A 19445-nucleotide genomic window follows, 5' to 3' on the forward strand; every position below is an offset into this window, starting at 1 on the left:
CCGTGAGCCATGGCCGCTGAGCCTGTGCGTCCGGAGCCTGTACTCTGCAATGGGAGAGGCCACAACAGTGAGAGGCCCGCGTACCACAAAAAAAAAAAAAAAACCAATATGGCTCCTACCATAGAAATTGCTTGGTTGGCTGGTTTTTTCTCGTGTGGTTTCAGGATGTGATCTTAATGAGAAAACCCAGTATTTTCAGCACCCTTCAACTTCTGAAATGGAGAGCATTTCTTTACAAGACTTGACTAGGCCTTGCAAACTGTTCATGACCCTTAATTCGCAAATTTTACTGTATTATATTTAAAAGTTTGCAGCTCGAGATGGAATAATCCTATTATTCTCCATGGGACCTTTTATGGTTCAAGCATCTCCACGTAATAAAACATTTCAACCCATCAGGACCCATGAACTTGCATTTTCCTTACTCTAATTTGCACCAGTAGGTGACAGCCTCAAATTTTTTCTGTAGTTCTTAGAGGTTTCCAGGCAAAGTATCATCTTTAGGGATAGAATTCAATAGCACATTCTCCTGGTAACCGTAATGTGTAATTGATAATTATCTAACTGGTCATTTGAACTTGGGAAAATCAATCTCAGTGACTCAGTTTTCTTAGTTGTAAAGTAAAGCTTTAATTTTCTCATCTGCTAAATGCTAGATTTGGACTAGATAGTCTCTAGATATCATTCCAGTGTAATTTACCCTTATAATATTCCCTTATATGTAACATTTGTAAGAAGGAAGTGACACCCCAGACATTAAATATTCACTTAGCATCAGATATGTTCGTGAATTCTAGAACATCCCTGTTTTGGCTTGGGCTCATTTTTCAAGCAAAGATAACCTTTAAAATTTGATAAATTTTACAACTGCAAGATCTTTCCAGGATGCAAAGAATCAGTGTTTCTTTCCATTCTTTTGCCCGTGCTTACATTAAGCCGTTACAGTTTTGAAAGAAGAAAGGTTTATTCCTTAATTCATCTATTCTTGGCAATGTGATATATTTTACATTTACACCATTCTTCTTTTCAATTGTAATTTATCAGTGATAAACAGTGTCTTTAATATGTAGAATAACTTAAAGGAATACCGCATTTGTTTGGAGAGACCAAGACAAACATTATGTTCTTTAACTTTTGATCCCTGATTTCTTTCTTTATACATTGATTTATGGATATTCCATAAATAAATAGTAAAATTTCAGTGTCACTGAAGGTACTTCCTACTTAGAAAAATACCTATAGCATGTTCTCTCCAAGAAAGGAACATTTTCCCCACAACAGAAAAACCTATCAGTGGGTGTGTACATGAATTGACCCTCAATCCATGCAAGAGTAATAACTAGTTATTCATACAGATATTATAGATAATTGAATATAATATATTCTGTTTTAAAGAATTGCTTTATGTAAGCTGCTTTTGATAATGAAACAAATTTCTTCCAGATAGGTTTCAATTTTCTGTCCATGTGACACTGAAAAATATTAGAAAAGTTGGTAGTGAAGCTAACAACTGAATTTTCTTAATCTCACATAGTACATGGATGACTTCATCAGATAGTTATTCATTGAATAAGTATTTATTGAATGCTTACTCTATGCAAGCAAAAAAGGCAAAGATCCCTGCCCTCAAGGAGCTTACAGTCTAGGCTGGTAGAGACAGATAATAAACAGGAAAAAGAATAAATGAAGAAATAGTGCAGCACATTAGATGGTCTTAAGTGCTGTGGGAAAACAAAAGCAGAGCAGGGTAAGGGGAATCTGGAGCATGTGGTGGTGGCTGGTTTGCCATTTTAAATAGGGTGGTTGGGTACACTTCGCTGACAAGGCAACATTTGAAGCTAGACTTAGAAGTGTTAAGAAGGTTATCCACCCAAGTATTGGGGAAGAAGAGCTTTCTGAGCAAACAGAGCGGCCTGCCTGGTGGGTTTGAGAAACAGCAAGAAGGTCAGTGTGTCTGGATGGAGCGGATTTGGGAGCGAGGAAGCAGCAGGAAGAGGTCCGTCTATCGGGGGCCCAGATCCCCTAGGGCCTTGTAGACCACTTAAGGGTTTTGGCTTTTACAGTGGATGAAAGGGGGACGTTGTAGGTTTTTGAGCAGAGGCGTGACATTGCCTAACTTAGGACTTAAAAGGTTTTCTGTGTTGGCATCAAATTGTGAGGAGGAAAAATAGAAGCCCGAGACCCAACATAAGATTCTTGCAGGTGAGAAAGAGTGGTGGCTTGAGCTGGCGGGGAGCAGAGGACGGGGTGAGGAGTGGTCAGATCCTGGCCAGATATTTTGTGGGTAGATTTGCTGAAAGATTGGTTGTGGTGTGTGAGATACAGAGAAGGGTCAAGAATGACCTCAAGAGTTTTAACCTGGAAGGATGGAGCTTCCTTTAACTGAGAAAGGAAGAGAAGGCCGCAGATAGAGCAGGTTTGGGTGGGAACGAGCTGAAGCTTGGTTTTGATCGTGTTATATTTGAGATGTCGTCCAGGTATCGGTGTTGAGAAGACAGTGAGATGCAACTGAAGTTCAAGATAAAGGTCTAAACTACAAACATGGTATTGCACTTGTTAATGTACAAGTACAAATTTACAGGCTTTTCATGGTATAGTAATTAAAATAGGATTCATTATTAGGCTCTACATTGTTCTTAGACTTCATGGAAAATATATAGTTTAATATCTGACAAGGCTCCCCAACCACAGATGAATGGACACACATGAATGACTCTAACTCTCCCAAGGTCATCCGTAAAGGTACCATTTTCAGGAGTCTGTTTTGGCATCACAGGGCCAAGTGCATCAGACATGCTGAGGACTGAAGTTCCATTCGGAACGTGTTTTCTTTATGCGATACTGTTTATACAGTATGTGAAAGCAAATTCTTTACAAAGCAACCCAGAAAACACACTTATAATCTCTAATTGCGCTTAGCTATTATTTTCTGATTATTGATAAGAGTTTAATTAGCACTCTGCCTTCCAGGTCGTTAATGTATTGACAAGAGGGCCTAACTGTCTGGCTTGCCATTCTTTTCCATGAGTGGCTTGGAAATGTTGAAACTCATAGAAATTATTATTCTCGCTGCACCATACTTGAGTTATTTTCCTTGGAGAATCTATGAGACTGGAGGCTTGTCTTTGAAGGAATCCTTCCTTTACTGTGGGCACCTGGAGGGCAGGGATGTGTGTTAGTCAGCAATGTGTCCTCAGGACCTGGCATGGTCTCTAGTTCGTAGTACAAGGAGGAGTTTGTTCAACTGAATTGAGTAACACGATACTCTTCAAAGATTAACACTCATTCTTTGTTGGATGACAGTCATGTTGGGTTCAAGAAAAAAAAAACACCCAGTTGCTGCTAGTTTGGAAATCACTGAAATTTTTTAATGTTTGGCTCGAGATTAATTACCTAGTAGTTACAAAAATATACAATTTCATCAATGAGCTAATTAACATTTACAACTAACAGTTGACAACTGGATCATCTAGTAGCCAATTTTAATCACAACCTTCTAGAATATATTTATACAATCTGACCACATTTTTTTTCCTTCAGTTTGTCTTATAAGTTGAATTTGGTGTTTTCTGGTAGTTTTAGTTTTCCTTGGGCATTATTTGGCAATCCCTCAGGTAAATGTCAGACATAAGTCATCATGTTCTCAAACAGCTTGAACCACACACATATCAAACCATAACTATACCAAATATATTGAGGTTTTCATTTTAAAAACAATTGGGAGTTGCTATGTCATTACCTGAATGATACTTTTTCAATAGAATTGTTAAACATCTGACCTACTCCCAAAAGCTATGGCTTTTCTCACTTAAAAGCCTGAATGGTTTTCCTCATTTGCAGTCATTTTTGCTTTTTCTTTAGTCTAACGTAGTTTTCAGCATAACTTTATCATGAAGCTGTTATTTCCACCACAATTTTACACGTGGAACCTAAAAGCTTTGCGCATCTCTGTACAGCAGACATTGCTCATCTTTTTTTAGCTCAGGTGTGTACGTATGACTTCCAGCTCTCTCAGTTTTGAGCACTTTTTCATCCTATCACCCCAGCCCAGCTCCTACATTTATCATGGACTGTATCATCTATGCTTCCACCTTTTAGTTTGTTGCTGTGCTTAAATTTGAGAAGGAAAGGAATTTAGCTTTATCTTGGGCTCCCTCTACTGTTTGGGATAGTTATTTATCAACAAGGAGATACTCCAAAGCTAGTTAATAGTCGTGATTGGCTTTGTTTTGGTCGAGAGATATTTGGCAGCCACAGGTGGGTTGAACGTACACTGTGAATTCACAACTCTAAGGATTGAATGTGTCCATTCTTTCTCTCAAGAGGAATGGCAATCAATTAAGGCTGCTAAGTATTAGATAGAGGTTATATGAAGCTGCACGTACATACAGTGCATTTGAGAACTGTAGTCCAACCTGGTTTTAATATGAGGGCCATTATTCCCTTCTGAGCAGCCATCCTCCATCAGATTTAGCAAAGAAAGGATTCTTCCAGCATTAGAGTGTCAGCTGTCACCGGAGGACATTTCCAGTCTTCCAGCTGTCATTTGAGTAGCCAAGAAAATTGACAAGATGGAATTTTTTAAAGGAGGAAATAAACATTCCATTTTCTCTTTAGAAATTGTTAGAATTTTAACACAGGTCATACTTGAGTATCCCCAGTTACTGTTTAAAATGGCCCAGCAGAGCATCTGAGTCCCATGGGCTCTTTCCTGGAATGCCAACTCCATGCCAATGCCTCAGAGGTCACCCAGGTGCTCTGGGCAGTGCTTGGTCTTCAGCAAGTCACCCGTGGTGAGTTCTAACTGCAAAAGACCTGGAAGTGGTGTCTGTTTCACATGGATCCGTAGTTTGTCCTTGATTTTTCTTTTTGCCTTTTCGTCACGCGCTAGACTGGGAAGCTCGCATTGACAGCCACGGGCGGGTCTTTTATGTGGACCACGTGAACCGCACGACCACCTGGCAGCGTCCCACATCAGCAGCCACCCCTGACGGGATGCGGAGATCCGGGTCCATCCAGCAGATGGAGCAACTCAACAGGCGGTGGGTGATCAGCATGCGGTGAGCCCCTGTAAAGCAGTGAAAGGAGAAGGGCAGCTAAAGAAACCCCCTTTTATACTTTCCTGCTCAGATTGTATGAGGAAACTGCAAAGTAATTAACCCATTCATAGTTAGTACCTGGAAAGCTAGATTTAACATTTGGTGAGGAGACAAGCTAAGCCTAAGTGTCATTTAAAGACGGGGAATCCTCTTGACGGCCCAGGCTCGAACACAGGTGTTCTTGGCCAAGGGCCCATGGACCACCCCCCACCCAGGTATTCACTGAGGGCGTCAGTGTTCCAGGAACCGTCCAGAAACTATATGCAAAATTATACACGGATGCACGTTTATCTACCAGACTCATACATATCTGTCATAAGATTCTCAAACAGGTCCAGAACCCAAACAGTTTGAAAACATTCCAAGGATAGGGTCAACAGAATACTAAAAGCTGCCTGGAGAAAAAGCTGCCTCATATATCTCTATATTCATGCCTACCCTGGTCCCAGAATTGCTATATACTCAGAAATATACATTCTTAAAAAGCTTTCATCATAGAAAGAGAAACATTTAAAGATACTTTTTGAGAATTGTTTTGTCTAAAAACTAGACCCCTTACTAGTTTTTAGTAAGTATGTAAGGATGTCATTTTGTTTTCAACATGCAAATGAAACCCTAAACAGCACCTCTCCCATGCCATAAGCTAGTATGAGCATCATACCCAATATCTTGCTTCTTTAAGACCAGGACAGTGGCTTTTGGATACTTTTAGTAGCCAGGAATGCAGACTGCAGGCCCAACTTCGTTTGTATCCACATGATGTCTTGCTAGTGTAAAATAAAGGAAAAAGGTGGAGAGGGACTAAAAAGAATAACTAACTGGGTTTGGGGGACACAGCTATTGATAACAAATATCTTTTGAAAGTTAACTGTAGCCTCCAGAAAAAAAAAAAAGTAGACAATTCAGTCCTATTAAAATTGCACAGAAACAAAACATTGAACTTCTGCTTACTGTTGTTGTAGAGAGAGAAGGATGCTTTAGGTGAAAATCACCAGGGGTTCTTCTATTGCTTGAGCATTTGGAAGACATTTGCTTTCCATTTCTCCCCATCAGTATCTGAGTGTTTTCGGTCATTAATAAGAACCATAACCGGTTTTTATTGGCAGTGTACTTCTCTAGTCATTCCCACAGAAAGAAAGCATATTACAAGGAAGAACATACTAAATATAAATGCACCAAAATCCTTGGGAGTGTCCTTTCATGGTGATTGCAACAAGACTCCTACAACTAAAAATGCAAAGGACACAGCAAGCTCATTTTACATAGAGACTGTGTTCAGATGCCATAGGCAGAAATAGCCTCAGGGTCTGTCTTGCCAGACAAATAAGCTGAAATAATTTACCAGACTAAGAAACACGGAGAGCAGCATCAGTCTATATCTACAAGAGGTGTAGTTTGAACACTAAAACAAAACAGTAAACCAGAAGCAGAAGTAAACACCTTGACCTGTGACATAAAAATCCTTGGAAGTTCGTTCACGATGTTCAGGTTGTATAATATAAAAATGAGGCCAGGGCTTCCCTGGTGGCGCAGTGGTTGAGGGTCCGCCTGCCGATGCAGGGGACACGGGTTCATGCCCCGGTCCGGGAAGATCCCACATGCCGCGGAGCGGCTGGGCCCGTGAGCCATGGCCGCTGAGCCTGCGCGTCCGGAGCCTGTGCTTCGCAACGGGAGAGGCCACGGCAGTGAGAGGCCCGCGTACCACAAAAAAAAAAAAAAAAAAAAAGAAGCCAAATCCATCCTGAACCAGGCCTCTAGAGAAGTGTACAGGCTTTGATGTGTAAACCCCTGTGCCCTCCAGTGGAGCTGAACATGCTGAGAGAGACCAGACTTTGCTGAATAGCAAGTTGTATTTGCTGCATCCATGTGGACAGATAAAAAGAAAAGGAACTGAGTGATTTGAGAAAGTGCTTATTTCTTGTGAAAAATCCTACCTAGGGAAGGTCAGATAACCTTCAGATAAGTATTCAGGCTCTTCAATGCTTATTTTAACCTATTGCTTTCAAGCATTTAAAGTTTTCCAGTGATTTGGCCTGATAATGGCAGCCACAGAAGGTATACTGTCAGTCCTTTATCCATCGCAGATGTGATCACACACAGGGGGGCATGTGTTTGGTTAGCAGGAGAAATTTACACTCATCACCTTCTCACAGCAAGATGGAAATATTTCTCAGTGTTGCAAGAAAGAGTTTCTCTTGACTCCTGACAGGGTGATTGTGAAAGACAAATGTGTTTGTGCAAGGAGATGCACACTGCAAAATGCGGAGTGGACAATGTAGTGTGCGGTGACCACACTCCCTCGGCCACCCCCCAAGTGGCCTTTGTGGCTTTGCCACACGCTTCCACTGCAGGAAAGTCCCTCATTGCGTGCCTTCCACCTGGCACTCATCTCCATCCTGCAAAAGCCTAACCCGAATGTCACATGGTCCCTGGAACCTCCCCAGAGCTCTCTGCACAGAGCCAGTGGCCACCTCCTCTGCAGCCCCATGACTGATGGCCCATCATGCCTGCCACTGGTAACTGTCCTTCCCTTCTTTCTCATTCTTCTGTGTCCCTCGTCCCGGTGCCTGGATGGGGCCAGAGTTTACCAGGACTCAGTACAAGACCATTTCCCGAGTTCATTCCTACACGTTCAAAATATCCTGAACGAACTAACTCTACCTTCTTCGCAAATATTTATTGAGGAAACCGAAAATATAAATACATAATCTCATTTTAAATCATCAACTCAAGTTTGATGTTTTACTTATTTGGATAAAATTATTATACTATTGAGAAATGCAAGTTTTAAATAAGCAAATAAAAGGCTTATAATCCTACTGCCCGAAGGATTAGCTTTCTTAAAAAAATTACCTATCTTCAAATTTCATATGCACAGTCCTTATACAGCTCTAATGATAATATAGCTTTATATTCATTTTTCACTTCCTACATTATAAGCATTTTCATATTGCTGCATAGTCTTAAGATGATCACTTAAACGATGGTATTCCAATGAACAGATGTAATTTAGTTAATCTGACATATTGGATGTTTCACTTATTGCTTTTAATCACTATTTTGGATAAGGCCCAAGTGTATGTAAAATATTAAGGTTGTCTTAGAGTGTTTCTTCAGGGTTATATTCCCAAAAGAGCAGGCCAAGAGAGATCTGCGTGGTTTTGGTATTTGATATCAATGCTTAAAGGTTTTCTAAAGTGTGTTTCTACGGGTTTACTTTGCTAGCAGCAATACCTTGCCTTCCATCTCATCTTTTGTTGACTTAAGTGATTCTCCTCGTGTTTTCTGGTGCTTCTTACATTTCACTTCTTGGAGGGAAGGTCAACTTCTGTTTCCATGAGCTTTTCTTTTCCCAATTTTAGCTCCTCCCGTGAGAATCGTCTGCTCCTATGGGCTTTGTTCGTTTGGTTTCGGTTTGGTTTGGTTCAGTTCGGTTTGGTTTTGGAAGGTTTCTTTATTCCCGGTTCGGTTTTGTGTGTGTTCCTCTGTGTGTCCCATTGCAAATTAGACATTCCAGCTGCCTTCCTTACCAATTTCCATAAACCCTATATAATATAAATATTTAACCTTTTTCTGCAAAAAAATAAAGTGTGAAGGGGGACATTGAAGGATATATATATATATTTTTTAATTTTATTTATTTATTTATTTATGGCTGTGTTGGGTCTTCGTTTCTGTGTGAGGGCTTTCTCCAGTTGCGGCGAGCGGGGGCCACTCTTCATCGCGGTGCGCGGGCCTCTCACTGTCGCGGCCTCTCTTGTTGCGGAGCACAGGCTCCAGACGCACAGGCTCAGTAGTTGTGGCTCACGGGCCTAGTTGCTCTGCGGCATGTGGTATCTTCCCGGACCAGGGCTCGAACCCATGTCCCCTGCATTGGCAGGCGGATTCTCAACCACTGCGCCACCAGAGAAGCCCCTGAAGGATAAGTTTTGATGAAATAGAAGAGAACCAACTCTCTGACCCCCTCTCTCATCTTTAGAACAAAGAGAGCCTCTGAGGCTGCAGCCCTGCCCTTGCTGGGTGATTCTCCACCAACTGCTGTGTGTCCTGCTTCCCCAAGACTGTCCTGACTTCAGCCAAGGCCAGGGGTTGGGTCTGGCACCTGGGATTTGAGGCTGTTGACTTAGTAAGGCGTGAGATAAACCAGGTGCAACTGAGGACATGTGAAGCAGTTTGTGAAATTGCTGACGTTTCCATCGAATAAAATTATAATAAAAATAAAATATTTCCTCGTTAAAATCCTCTTCAGTGATCACTGCAATTTGGGAAGTAAAAGAGAGGCTACAACGTGAGGTTTGTCTAAGCCCTTTCCAGGCATCTGTTGCTGAGTAACAAAGCACCCCAGACTGGGTGACTTAAAGCAACAATAACTGACTATTATCACCATTATCCTCATGAGTATCATCCTCTCTCATGGTTCTCATGGTTGACTGGGTTCAGTGAGGCCCTTCTCTGGGTACCTCATGGTTGCAGTCAGAGGGTGGCTGGGCTGGAGGCTCGCATATCTGGAGGCTGATGCCAGCTGTCGGCTGGGATCTCAGCTGTGATTGTCAACCAGAGCACTTCCACGTGGACTTTCCATGTCGCCTGGGCTTCCTCACAGCATGGCCTCTGTGTTCCATCACAAGCTGTCGCTTTCATTATTGTCTGTTAGTCCAGGTAGCCACAGGACCTTCCCGGGTTCAAGGGGAGGGGACATTGATTCTGCCTCTTAGTAGGAGAGTAGTCAGGTTCTGGAAGAAGCTGTGGACTGAAAATATCGTTGAGCCACTTTTGGAAAATGCAGCCTGCCTTGAGCCACTTAGGAGATCCTCCAACAGCAGCTTCCTTGGTCCTTGGCAGTCCCCCTTCCTCTCCCAGGTCAAGGTCACAAGCTTAGGCGGCTTCTCACCGGCCCACTGAGTACCCCACGTGTGGCTGCATTACTTGAGTTCCAGCAAAAAGAACATCACAGACAGACAGCCTGCACCTTCCCCACAGCCTCCCTGCCACAGGCGTGTGGAGGGGTAAATAAAAGCAACCGTTTCTCTCTCCGATTCCTTGCTCATTCCTACCCCTTCTGCATTTTCTCATAAGAGGCCTTCTCAGGAATGCCTCCCAGTAAGTGCTGCAGGCAGAGCCGTCTTCCGCCAGGTGGCAGGAGCGAGTGCCTGAGTCTCTTTAGATAAAACAAAACTTAAAGAAAGCCCCGCACCAGAGAGCCTCAAACCTAGATGTAGATAATACCACCTGAAGAACTTGTTAGAAATGCCGATTTCAATTTTGCCCCAATTTCTGTAATTATAATAATCACCCAGTTGATTCTCTGGCAAGTGGTCTGGAGACCACACTTGAGAACAAAACTCCTCTTTATTTTTTATTTATTTATTTATTTATTTTTGGCCGGGTGGCATGTAGGATCTTAGTTCCCCAACCAGGGATCGAACCTGTGCCCCCTGAAGTGGAAGCGTGGAGTCCTAACCACTGGACCGCCAGGGAAGTCCCCAAAACTCCTCTCTAAAGGTCAAGGAGAGGTCACTAGTCTTCAGAATCCCTGCCATGGAAGAGCTTGTCCGTGTAATAATACGTTCCCCATGCCCCCACCTTGGATTGCACCTGGCGACCTGGCTACTCGCTGCTCCCTGGAGGCTCCCTCCTCTTCACGCCTCTTCCTCCACTCCCACTTCACTTCTCTGAGCGCAAGACCCATACAGCAACGCTCCCCTGGCTATTGTCACTTGTATGACCTCAAGGACCTCTAGGTCACCATGTCCAAATCCACACTAAAATCTTCCCACCAACCTGCCCATCCTACATGGGCTTCATCAGTACCGGCATCTCCACCCACCTGCTCTAAGTGGGCGCCTCGAACTTCACAGTTGTCTCCTCTGTCTTCTCCAACCTCCATACCCAGTCAGGTCCCAAATTCTGCTGAGTCTACATGTAAAGTTATTACAAACTCTGCCACTAAAGATCTCGTCAGTCTGACCGCTTCCCTCATTCCTGCTGTGCCGAGAAGAAAAGGGAAGCGGAATTCCTGTCCTGTGCCCTGGTGGGGCCGAGAGACAGCAGGCAAAGTCAAGGTCATTTAGCTAAGAGGAAGAGGGGCTACAAAGAGTGAAGGACGCAGAGCAGAGCAAAAAGGAACAAGACAGCTGGACACCTGCCTACAAAACACAATGTGAATTAGGCAGGGAGGTTTAGGAAATTTCTGTGAGTGTTTTGTGGGCAGATATAGGTGATCTTAGTATCCCTACAGAATGTGGGTGTCCCCTGCCCCCAGCAGCATCCTTAGACACCAGCTTTTTCCACCACCCCTGCCTGGTTCCAGGCTTCTGCATCTCCAGCCTGGAGCGATGCAGTCGTTCTCAGCTGCTCTCCCCGACTCCAGGGTCTTCTCCTCCCGCACGCTCCACACAGGTGGGGGTCCTTGTAGAACTGGACCTGCCTCTCTCTTCCAGCAGCTGCTCAGCCCCTGCAGTGACGGTTCTCAGAGTTGGTCCCCGGACCAGCAGCAGAAACTGCATCACCTGGGAACTAGTCAGAAATGCACATTCTTGCCTCCCCCACCCCATCCCTGGACCTGCTGAATCAGAGAGACACTGGGGATGGAGCCTGTGTTTTCACAGGCCCTGTAGGTGATCCTGATGCAGCTCAAGTTGGAGGACCTGGGCCTAGAGAAAAACATTCCAGCCGCCGCTGGCCACCTGCTAGGCGCTCCCTGCCGCCCCTGCTGGTTCCCTGGCACTGCCCGAGGCCCACACATCCTGACGCCACCACCAACCTTCTTGGAGTTCTCCCAGCTGCAGCCTTTTGCACATGTCATTTCCTCCGTGTACCTTCCCTACAAGCTCCCCGACACGTCATACTCTGACTTCAGGACGCATGTGCCTTGGGTGTTTCCTCGTCTGTGTCCACACCTCTTACACACCTAGGGCAGCTTGTTCACCTCACTAGAGTCACGGTTTATGTGCATTTCCCCTCTTTGTTCTGAACCCTCCTGACCGTGAGGGTTCAGAGGGCAAGATCGCATTCCAGTCTTCTCTTTGGTCTGGAAGTCCAGCGCAGAGCCAGACACACTGGAAAAGTCAGTAAATATTTAGTAAGCACCTGGTTAGGCAACTGACTGGCCAACTGACTGACTGATTCCCCAACTTGGAAAGAAAAATCAAAGGAGCCTTCAAAGAAGCAGAAAGCATTTATTTGTCTGCCAGTGTGTTTTTAGCGTGTAACCTTTGCACACCCCTTGCCAGTCCTGTCAGTTACCTGTTAAATAAAAACAAGTGAGTAGAACTTTTATTTTAGTTTGTAGACTTATCACCATCAGGGAGAGGTGCTTTGATATCTTAGTTGTAATATTTTAAGTTCCTTCCCATACCATTATTTTAGATTTAGCCTAATTTCATTTAATGCAGGGTGAGTTTTTTGAAGTCACCATACTTGAAACTCATCACCGCTTACAAAACAAAAAGAAATCAAATCATCCAGAGATACTTGGAGTGTTAATTGTCTTGGGTATCTTGTGGGGATTTTGAGCATTTCTTTCCTGACTTTTTTGACCTCCAGGACAATCCTTTACTGATTTCCCCACTTATCTGATTCAGGGCATCAGCCCCTCCACAAGCCATCAAACCAAAGTTAACTCCTGTCTTTGCACTTTCTGACACAAAGGTACCAAAATATTCAGCGAACCATTGCTACAGAGAGGCCTGAAGAAGACTCTGGCAGCCAAAGTTGTGAGCAGGTCCCAGCAGGAGGCAACGGAGGAGGTGGCGGGAGTGATTCAGAGGCTGAAACTTCTCAGTCGAGCATAGGTATGCAGGATGGGCCCAGACTCCTGGGATGCGGATGGGGTAAGGAAAGCGGGGCGTGGGCGAGGGCCAGCGGGAGAAAGGGGCTTGGCACCAGCAGGGTAAAACAGACAGACGTTTCCCACCAGGAACGTAAAGGGAAAGTGGATTCACAGTGAAGAGACCTTGCACCTGTGCATCAAGGCAATTTTTGGTTTCGGTGGCTTAATCACTTCTTATTAAGTAAATTTATTTGTTGGTGTCCTAAGGTTGTTTTCCGCTTATAAATAAAACATACGATAAGAATTCATGGTCTGCTTCCAAGGAGCCACATGACAATCATAGGAAGACTTGTTTGCATTTAGAATAAAATACACAGCAGAAACGAGCACAACATTGTGAAGCTATTATGCTCCAATAAAGATGTTTTTTAAAAAAATAGGAAATAGTAAAAAAAAAAAAAAAAAAATTTTTTTTAAAGAATAAAATACAATCCCCCCCGAGGGAGGAACCTGGGAGTAAAGAGAACCGGCAGGCTTACGATTATACATGGCCGCCTGGGAGCATTTTTTAGCAAATACCATCAGCATCCACTAGGGGGGTCTGGTGTTCATTTCTTTGAATCTGACTGAGTGGAACTCAGACAAGAATATTCAAAAGGCGTTAAGAGATTGACTTCTTCTTTTTTTAATTGGAGTAGAGTTGATTTACAATGTTGTGTTAGTTTCAGGTGTACAGCAAACGGATTCGGTTATACATACACTTTTTCAGACTCTTTTTCATTATAGGCTATTACAAGATATTGTATATAGTTCTCTGTGCTATACAGTAGGTCCTTGTTGGTTATCTACTTTATATATAGTAGTGTGTATCTGTTAATCCCCAAATTCCTAATTTATCCCCTCCCTTCCTTTCCCCTTTGGTAGCCATAAGATTGTTTTCTCTGAAGAGATTGGCTTCTGCTTTTTATACCTGTAATAGCGTAAGATTATTACTGTAACATCCTAATAATCCAGTTTCTTTTTGAACTGGGTAAATGATGGCAGATTGACGGCTCTAGAACATTCGGAGCAAACAGCCATGTGCTTCCTGTACTGCCAGGTCTCAGCTCTCTCTGCAAAAGCAGAAGAGTGGACGTTTTCACGCCCTCTTTTAAATATGTGTGTACACAGTTCCACCAACTATTTTAATTGCCTCCATTCTATTCATTTTATCAGATATACTGAAGTGACTAGTTTATGTATTTCTATTATTAATTTCTATTAATCTCTGAGAGAGATGTAGTAAAGTGATGGAGTAATAAGAAACATGAGGAAAAAGGAAAAGAAAATTTCTTTCTGGGTTTGGTATTGGATCCGGTGGCATTTGCCGTATAACAAGCCATCGAAAGCTTAAGTTCACAGCCATGCATTTAGCCCTCAATCCTGCAGGTGGGCAACTTGAGCTGAGCCCTGCCGGGTGGTTCCTCAGGCCACTGGGCTCACACCTGCCTCCTTGGTCAGCTGTGGAATTAGCTGCAAGCTGGCTGGCCTGATGTGACCTCAGCCGGGGCGGCTTGTCCCCACTCCCCATGGCTTTTCATCTTGCACAGACTGTTCTCGTGTTGAGGGAGAGAAAGTGGGGACCCACAGGCCGCTCAGAACCTCTGGCAAATTCTGTTGGTTAAAGCAAGGCACAAGGCCAGCTCGATTCAACAGGGTTGCAGAGTTCCATACCAATGGGGATGTGGGGGGGGGGGGAAGAATTGTGGTCCTTTCTGCAAACAAATTCTCATAGCTATGGTGAGCAACTTATAAAGAAAGTAAGAAAAAAGTCATTGGGATAAAAGGGATGAGGTATTCAAGGACTTGATCCTAACTGACGTTGTACAGGAACACTCCTAGGAAATAATGATTCTTAACTGACAGACACCGAGTGATAGAACACCTGGCCCTATCACTGCGACAGCTGGTCAGATCTCTATTCAAAACAACAGTCCTCTCCAGCTGTGCAGGTGAACCTTGTGGGCTGCTGGTGCCACAAGAGAGAAGTCCTCTATTTGAAACGATCTTTTCCCAGTGCCTTTCATTGCTTTGCTTCACTTTTTCCAGATGTGAGGAGAGATGGGTCACTTTCTCCAGTGAACTCACAAAAAATCACCTTGCTGCTACAGTCCCCGGCTGTCAAGTTCATCACCAACCCCGAGTTCTTCACTGTACTGCACGCCAATTACGTGAGTCCCACACACAGAAGGGGCCTGGCCTGGCTTCCAGCAAGACCCGAAACACAACTTTGCAAAGTCATTGGATAGATTAAAGAGGATAGCATTTTAACTAAGGCAAGAAAAAAAAAAGAGAGAAAAGAAAAAAGATGGTTCTTTTTTGCTCTCTGTGAGTCTCCCAAAAAGGAGGAAAGCTAGATTTGGAAATGCTGTAGCTTCTGTGGGTTTTTGTTAGGTTCAGATGTGTTAATAGCAGTGAAAGTGATTTGGAAACAAAGATGTGTTTTTATTATTGTTAAAATTTTTAAGGAACACAATTGTGAAGTTGACGGATTCCCTTCAGCCTGAATCATTTTATAAAATCACTTTCATTAAAGAAATTTTAGAATAGATAAATAACTAGGTTTCCTTTTCCTGTAATTAGTTTTGCAAGTAACATGCTTAAGGTAAATTTGATGTGATTATTACATATGTAGTTTTTTTCATTCCTTTTTTTTTTTTTTTTTTTGGTATTGTCGAGGAAGCAATGACATTATATTACTATAGTCATTACTTTTCTCATTCAACAAATGTTTCCTGCAGTTCAGGCACAGATCTAAGTGCTGGAGTCATAAAGACAGATTAGGGTGACACCTGCTGAGCAGAAGCTCCTCATTTTGTGGAGCAACAGACGTGCAGAGATGTGTCTAACGTGACAGGACAGTGCCTGACCTCAGGGAGGAACAAGATGCTCAGGAAACACAGGGAGTGGTCCTGAAGAGGTGACCGCTGAATTCAGTCCTGAAGGTTGAAAGTGGGAGGGGCAGAGGTTCCTGGCTGCAGGAGGAAGGACTCAGCCTGGGGCTGGGTCCAGTGAGCCTGGAGTGTGGCAACAGGCAGATCTGGGAAGAGGGCGTGGAGAGATGAGCAGCAAATTGCCTGGTACGTCACGGAAAGGAACCTGGATCTACCTCAGTAGGCGACAGGAGCCAGCAGTCTCCGATGTTATCATCAGTTACATGATCCAGTGTTTGAGGAATTCTTTTCTCTGGCAGAACTGTGGGAGAGGGACTGAGGGGACTAAGACCAGAGGCTGGTTCAAGCGCTCAAGTGAGCGATGATCAAGGGCTGCCTTACGGAAGGGGCCGGGAGCAGAGAAAGAAGGACTCTGCTCGGGAGCTATTTCAGTCGCGCTTGGGGCCACTGTGATGGAGGGGGATGGGAGATGAGGACTCCAGAAAGTGAGTCCTCTCTGCTTCGGGCCCCTGAGTTAGGTGGTCATGTCCCCAGTTAGCAGTAGTTTGATTAAGTGATGCAGGCTATGGCAGGGGAGGAGGGACCAGATTTGAGCAGGTTATATTAGAGAAGCCTCTGGGACATCCAGTGGTTAGACCCGGAGCAGCTGCCCAGCGGTGCAGGTGGGGGAGTCACGAAGGGGGGCAAGGATGCCAGTAGCGATGCCCTCAGCGCTGGGCACCAGGTGGCCCTGAGCCGGAAGGAGCCACTGCCCCAGCCTGCTCTGGCTGTGAGCAGTCTCTCCTGGAACCCCACACACACCAGCCCCAGGTAGCATAGAATGCTTACTTGGCACAATGAGGAACTCCTGAAACTTTCTTCACTTCTTCTCATCCCCCAACCCCTACACACACACACACACACACACACACAAGTTTTTACCTAGCAAGGAGTGGCAGACCTCTGAAGGTCAGCCCTAAATCCACAGGGAACCTTAACTAATACACCCTGCTATAAAGACAGCTAAGATGGAGCACGGGCGCACCTGTGCGGTCAGAGGAGGCAGCCGGATGGAGAGGAAGGAGATGCTCAGAGAGTCAGAGGGAGACTTGAGAGAGCAGAGCCCTGCTGGGGCGGGAGGAGGGAGGAAGGAGGAGGGCAGCTCTGAGATGCAGGGCAGGTCGACAGCATCCAGGATGCTGAAGCAGTGGTAGAGCCAGACAGCCCGGAGGTCCATGTGTGTTTCCGGGGGGCAGCAAGAGCTCTACACCCCACCCCCAACGCCCAAGGCTCCCAGTAAATCCCTGTGTAGCAATCACATCACATCCCATCAAGGGGCTCAAAGTATGCTTGGTCTGTGTTTCTCCTAATCCCCACTGCCTTCCCCGTCGGCCCCGACCCCTCTCAGAGTGCCTACCGAGTCTTCACCAGTAGCACCTGCTTGAAGCACATGATCCTCAAGGTCCGGCGGGACGCGCGCAACTTTGAACGCTACCAGCACAACCGGGACTTGGTGAATTTCATCAACATGTTTGCGGACACTCGGCTGGAATTGCCCCGGGGCTGGGAGGTCAAAACAGACCAGCAGGGAAAGGTGAGCCTGACTGCAGTGGGGGGCCTTACAGCAAAAGGAGAACACTGGTGAGCAGGCAGTGAGGAGGGAGCATGGGGAGGACAGGGAAGGCTGTGCCTCAGACGTGCCATTGGCCACCAGGAAGGAAGGAGGGGTAACTACCCACACCTGGGTTTCTGTCTTGTGATGTGCGGGATGTCTTCAAGCATCCCTGGCTCTGCCCACTGGTGCCAGCAGCACCTCCACCAAGTTATGACATTGCTCTGTGTTCTCTGGGTGGGGAAGGGGTGGGGTGTTGGCGGTGGGGGGACAGTGTCACGCCCAGTTGAGATCTGGAACTGGTTTTCGGTTTGGAACCTGAAACCAGATTCTGTTCCGTGACCTTTCTATTGTTTTGCCTCCTTAAACAGCTCACTCTCAGGTAATGAAATTATTAGCTAACTGGGAGTGACATTATTAGATTACTCATTGTGATTTCCCTAATAAGCCTTCAGTTATTAAAACAGCCTGGCAAACAGGGACCGGGTGAATTGGGCCCGTGCAATGTTCCTGGCTTGCATTTTGCTTTCATGTGACCTTAACCAAAACTGGGCTTTCCCAGGGATGCTCTAGAAGCCTAGCTGAGTCTGCTAAAGCGAGGATGCTTTTCCTTAACCACCATCAGTCATCTCAGTGCACTTATAAGACAGGGCCAAACAGTTTACCAAGGAATTGTCCCTGTGTAATCTTTTACAAACTTTGGTAGAGAGAATCCCTCCCTCTTTTAGTGACAAAGGAATCAGAAGTGTTGCCAGCAGACACATGTCTAAGTGGGAAACTGCATCACACAGCTCCTTTCCTCTGTGATGGTGAACGTGCAAAGCCATGGTTCCCCAAAGTGGGTTGATGGGACATCACCGTGCCCTGGGAGCCAGAAATCCCCCCCACAACCATTTTATCATGCCTAAGAACCTGGGCTCTCTGGAGTATGGGGGGAAAGATTGTGTCCACTAATTAATGCAAGTCCGTCAGTACAATGACTGTCTATGACCAGCTCTGTAGTCGGGGATGAACTGGGCGAGGGGTGCCTCGTGTATGCAAAAAGCCACCACAGCCAGATTTCATTCCCCAGGACTTCCTTGTTTACTGGGTGTTGCCTCCACTGGGAGAATGACAGTGACACATGGTCATTTTCATGGTGTGGTGATAGCTTTCTATGCAAAAGAAACAGGGCAGCTTCCAGAACACTGGACCATCTTCTTGTTCCTCGCTCGGCCAGTCTGCTTCTTTCTTTATTGACATGTTCAGAGTCAACAGCCTTCACTTTTAGTGTGTACTGTGTAGGAAGAGGAGGGCTGGGGCCGAGCTGTCTGGTGTCTTTGAATGCACTGTCATCCCCACGAGGAGGACAGAATGGCCTCTGACTCATCTGTTGTCTTGGAAATCAGAGGAAGGTGGACACGGCCTCCGCCCAGCATCGGTGGAGATTGCATGTGAGCCTCAAGTTGGCTCCAGGGCTGTGCCAAGGAGGATGGTTATCCAAGGGGTGGTGGGGCTTCAGGTGGTGAGACAGGTGAGACCCCGTCTGTGGCAGGCGTGAGATGGAGACGGCCTCTCCTAAGGACTGAACACATAGCAACAAAATAAGAAGGGACCTCTGAAGACCTACTACTACATGAAGGAAACAGAATCTTTATCTTGAGAAAAAGCATATAATTTTCTTCAGAAAATAGAAATGAATATTTTAAAGATAATCTGCTTATCATACACAGAAGGGCACGAGACGGTATGACTTCTGTTGAGCACAAAGAAGCCACACACAGAAAACAATCTGAGAGGAAGCAGACATAAGAAAATAGAACCAGCGTGGGATCTAGCAATCCCACTCTGGGTATTGATCCAGAAGAACTGAAATCAAAATCTCAGAGAGATATCCATACTCCTATGTTCTTTGCAGCATTAATCAAATAGCCAAGATATGGAAACAACCTAAATGTCTGTTGATGGATGAATGGATAAAGAAAATGTGGTGTATACATACAATGGGGTATTATGTAGCCTTAAAAAAGAAGGGGATTCTGACACATGTTCCAACATGGATGAACATGGAA

The 19445-nt window shown here is 44.9% G+C and overlaps 1 protein-coding gene across 3 annotated transcripts in view; it reads left to right on the forward strand.

Annotated features, from left to right (window-relative positions):
- HECW1 (HECT, C2 and WW domain containing E3 ubiquitin protein ligase 1) overlaps window positions 1–19445 on the forward strand; it is a gene marked incomplete at both ends in the record, with an annotated part of 479237 nt that overhangs the window by 368055 nt on the left and 91737 nt on the right. For all 3 annotated transcript variants that reach the window (XM_082661880.1, XM_082661879.1, XM_082661881.1), the window contains 4 exons: window positions 4892–5042; window positions 12750–12892; window positions 14959–15080; window positions 17191–17376. In XM_082661880.1, the coding sequence (XP_082518006.1) occupies window positions 4892–5042; window positions 12750–12892; window positions 14959–15080; window positions 17191–17376 (602 nt within the window). The remainder of the gene's footprint in view (window positions 1–4891; window positions 5043–12749; window positions 12893–14958; window positions 15081–17190; window positions 17377–19445) is intronic.

This window comes from Grampus griseus, assembly GCF_964374135.1.
Source record: "Grampus griseus genome assembly, chromosome: 9".
NCBI classification, from domain to species: Eukaryota; Metazoa; Chordata; class Mammalia; order Artiodactyla; family Delphinidae; genus Grampus; species Grampus griseus.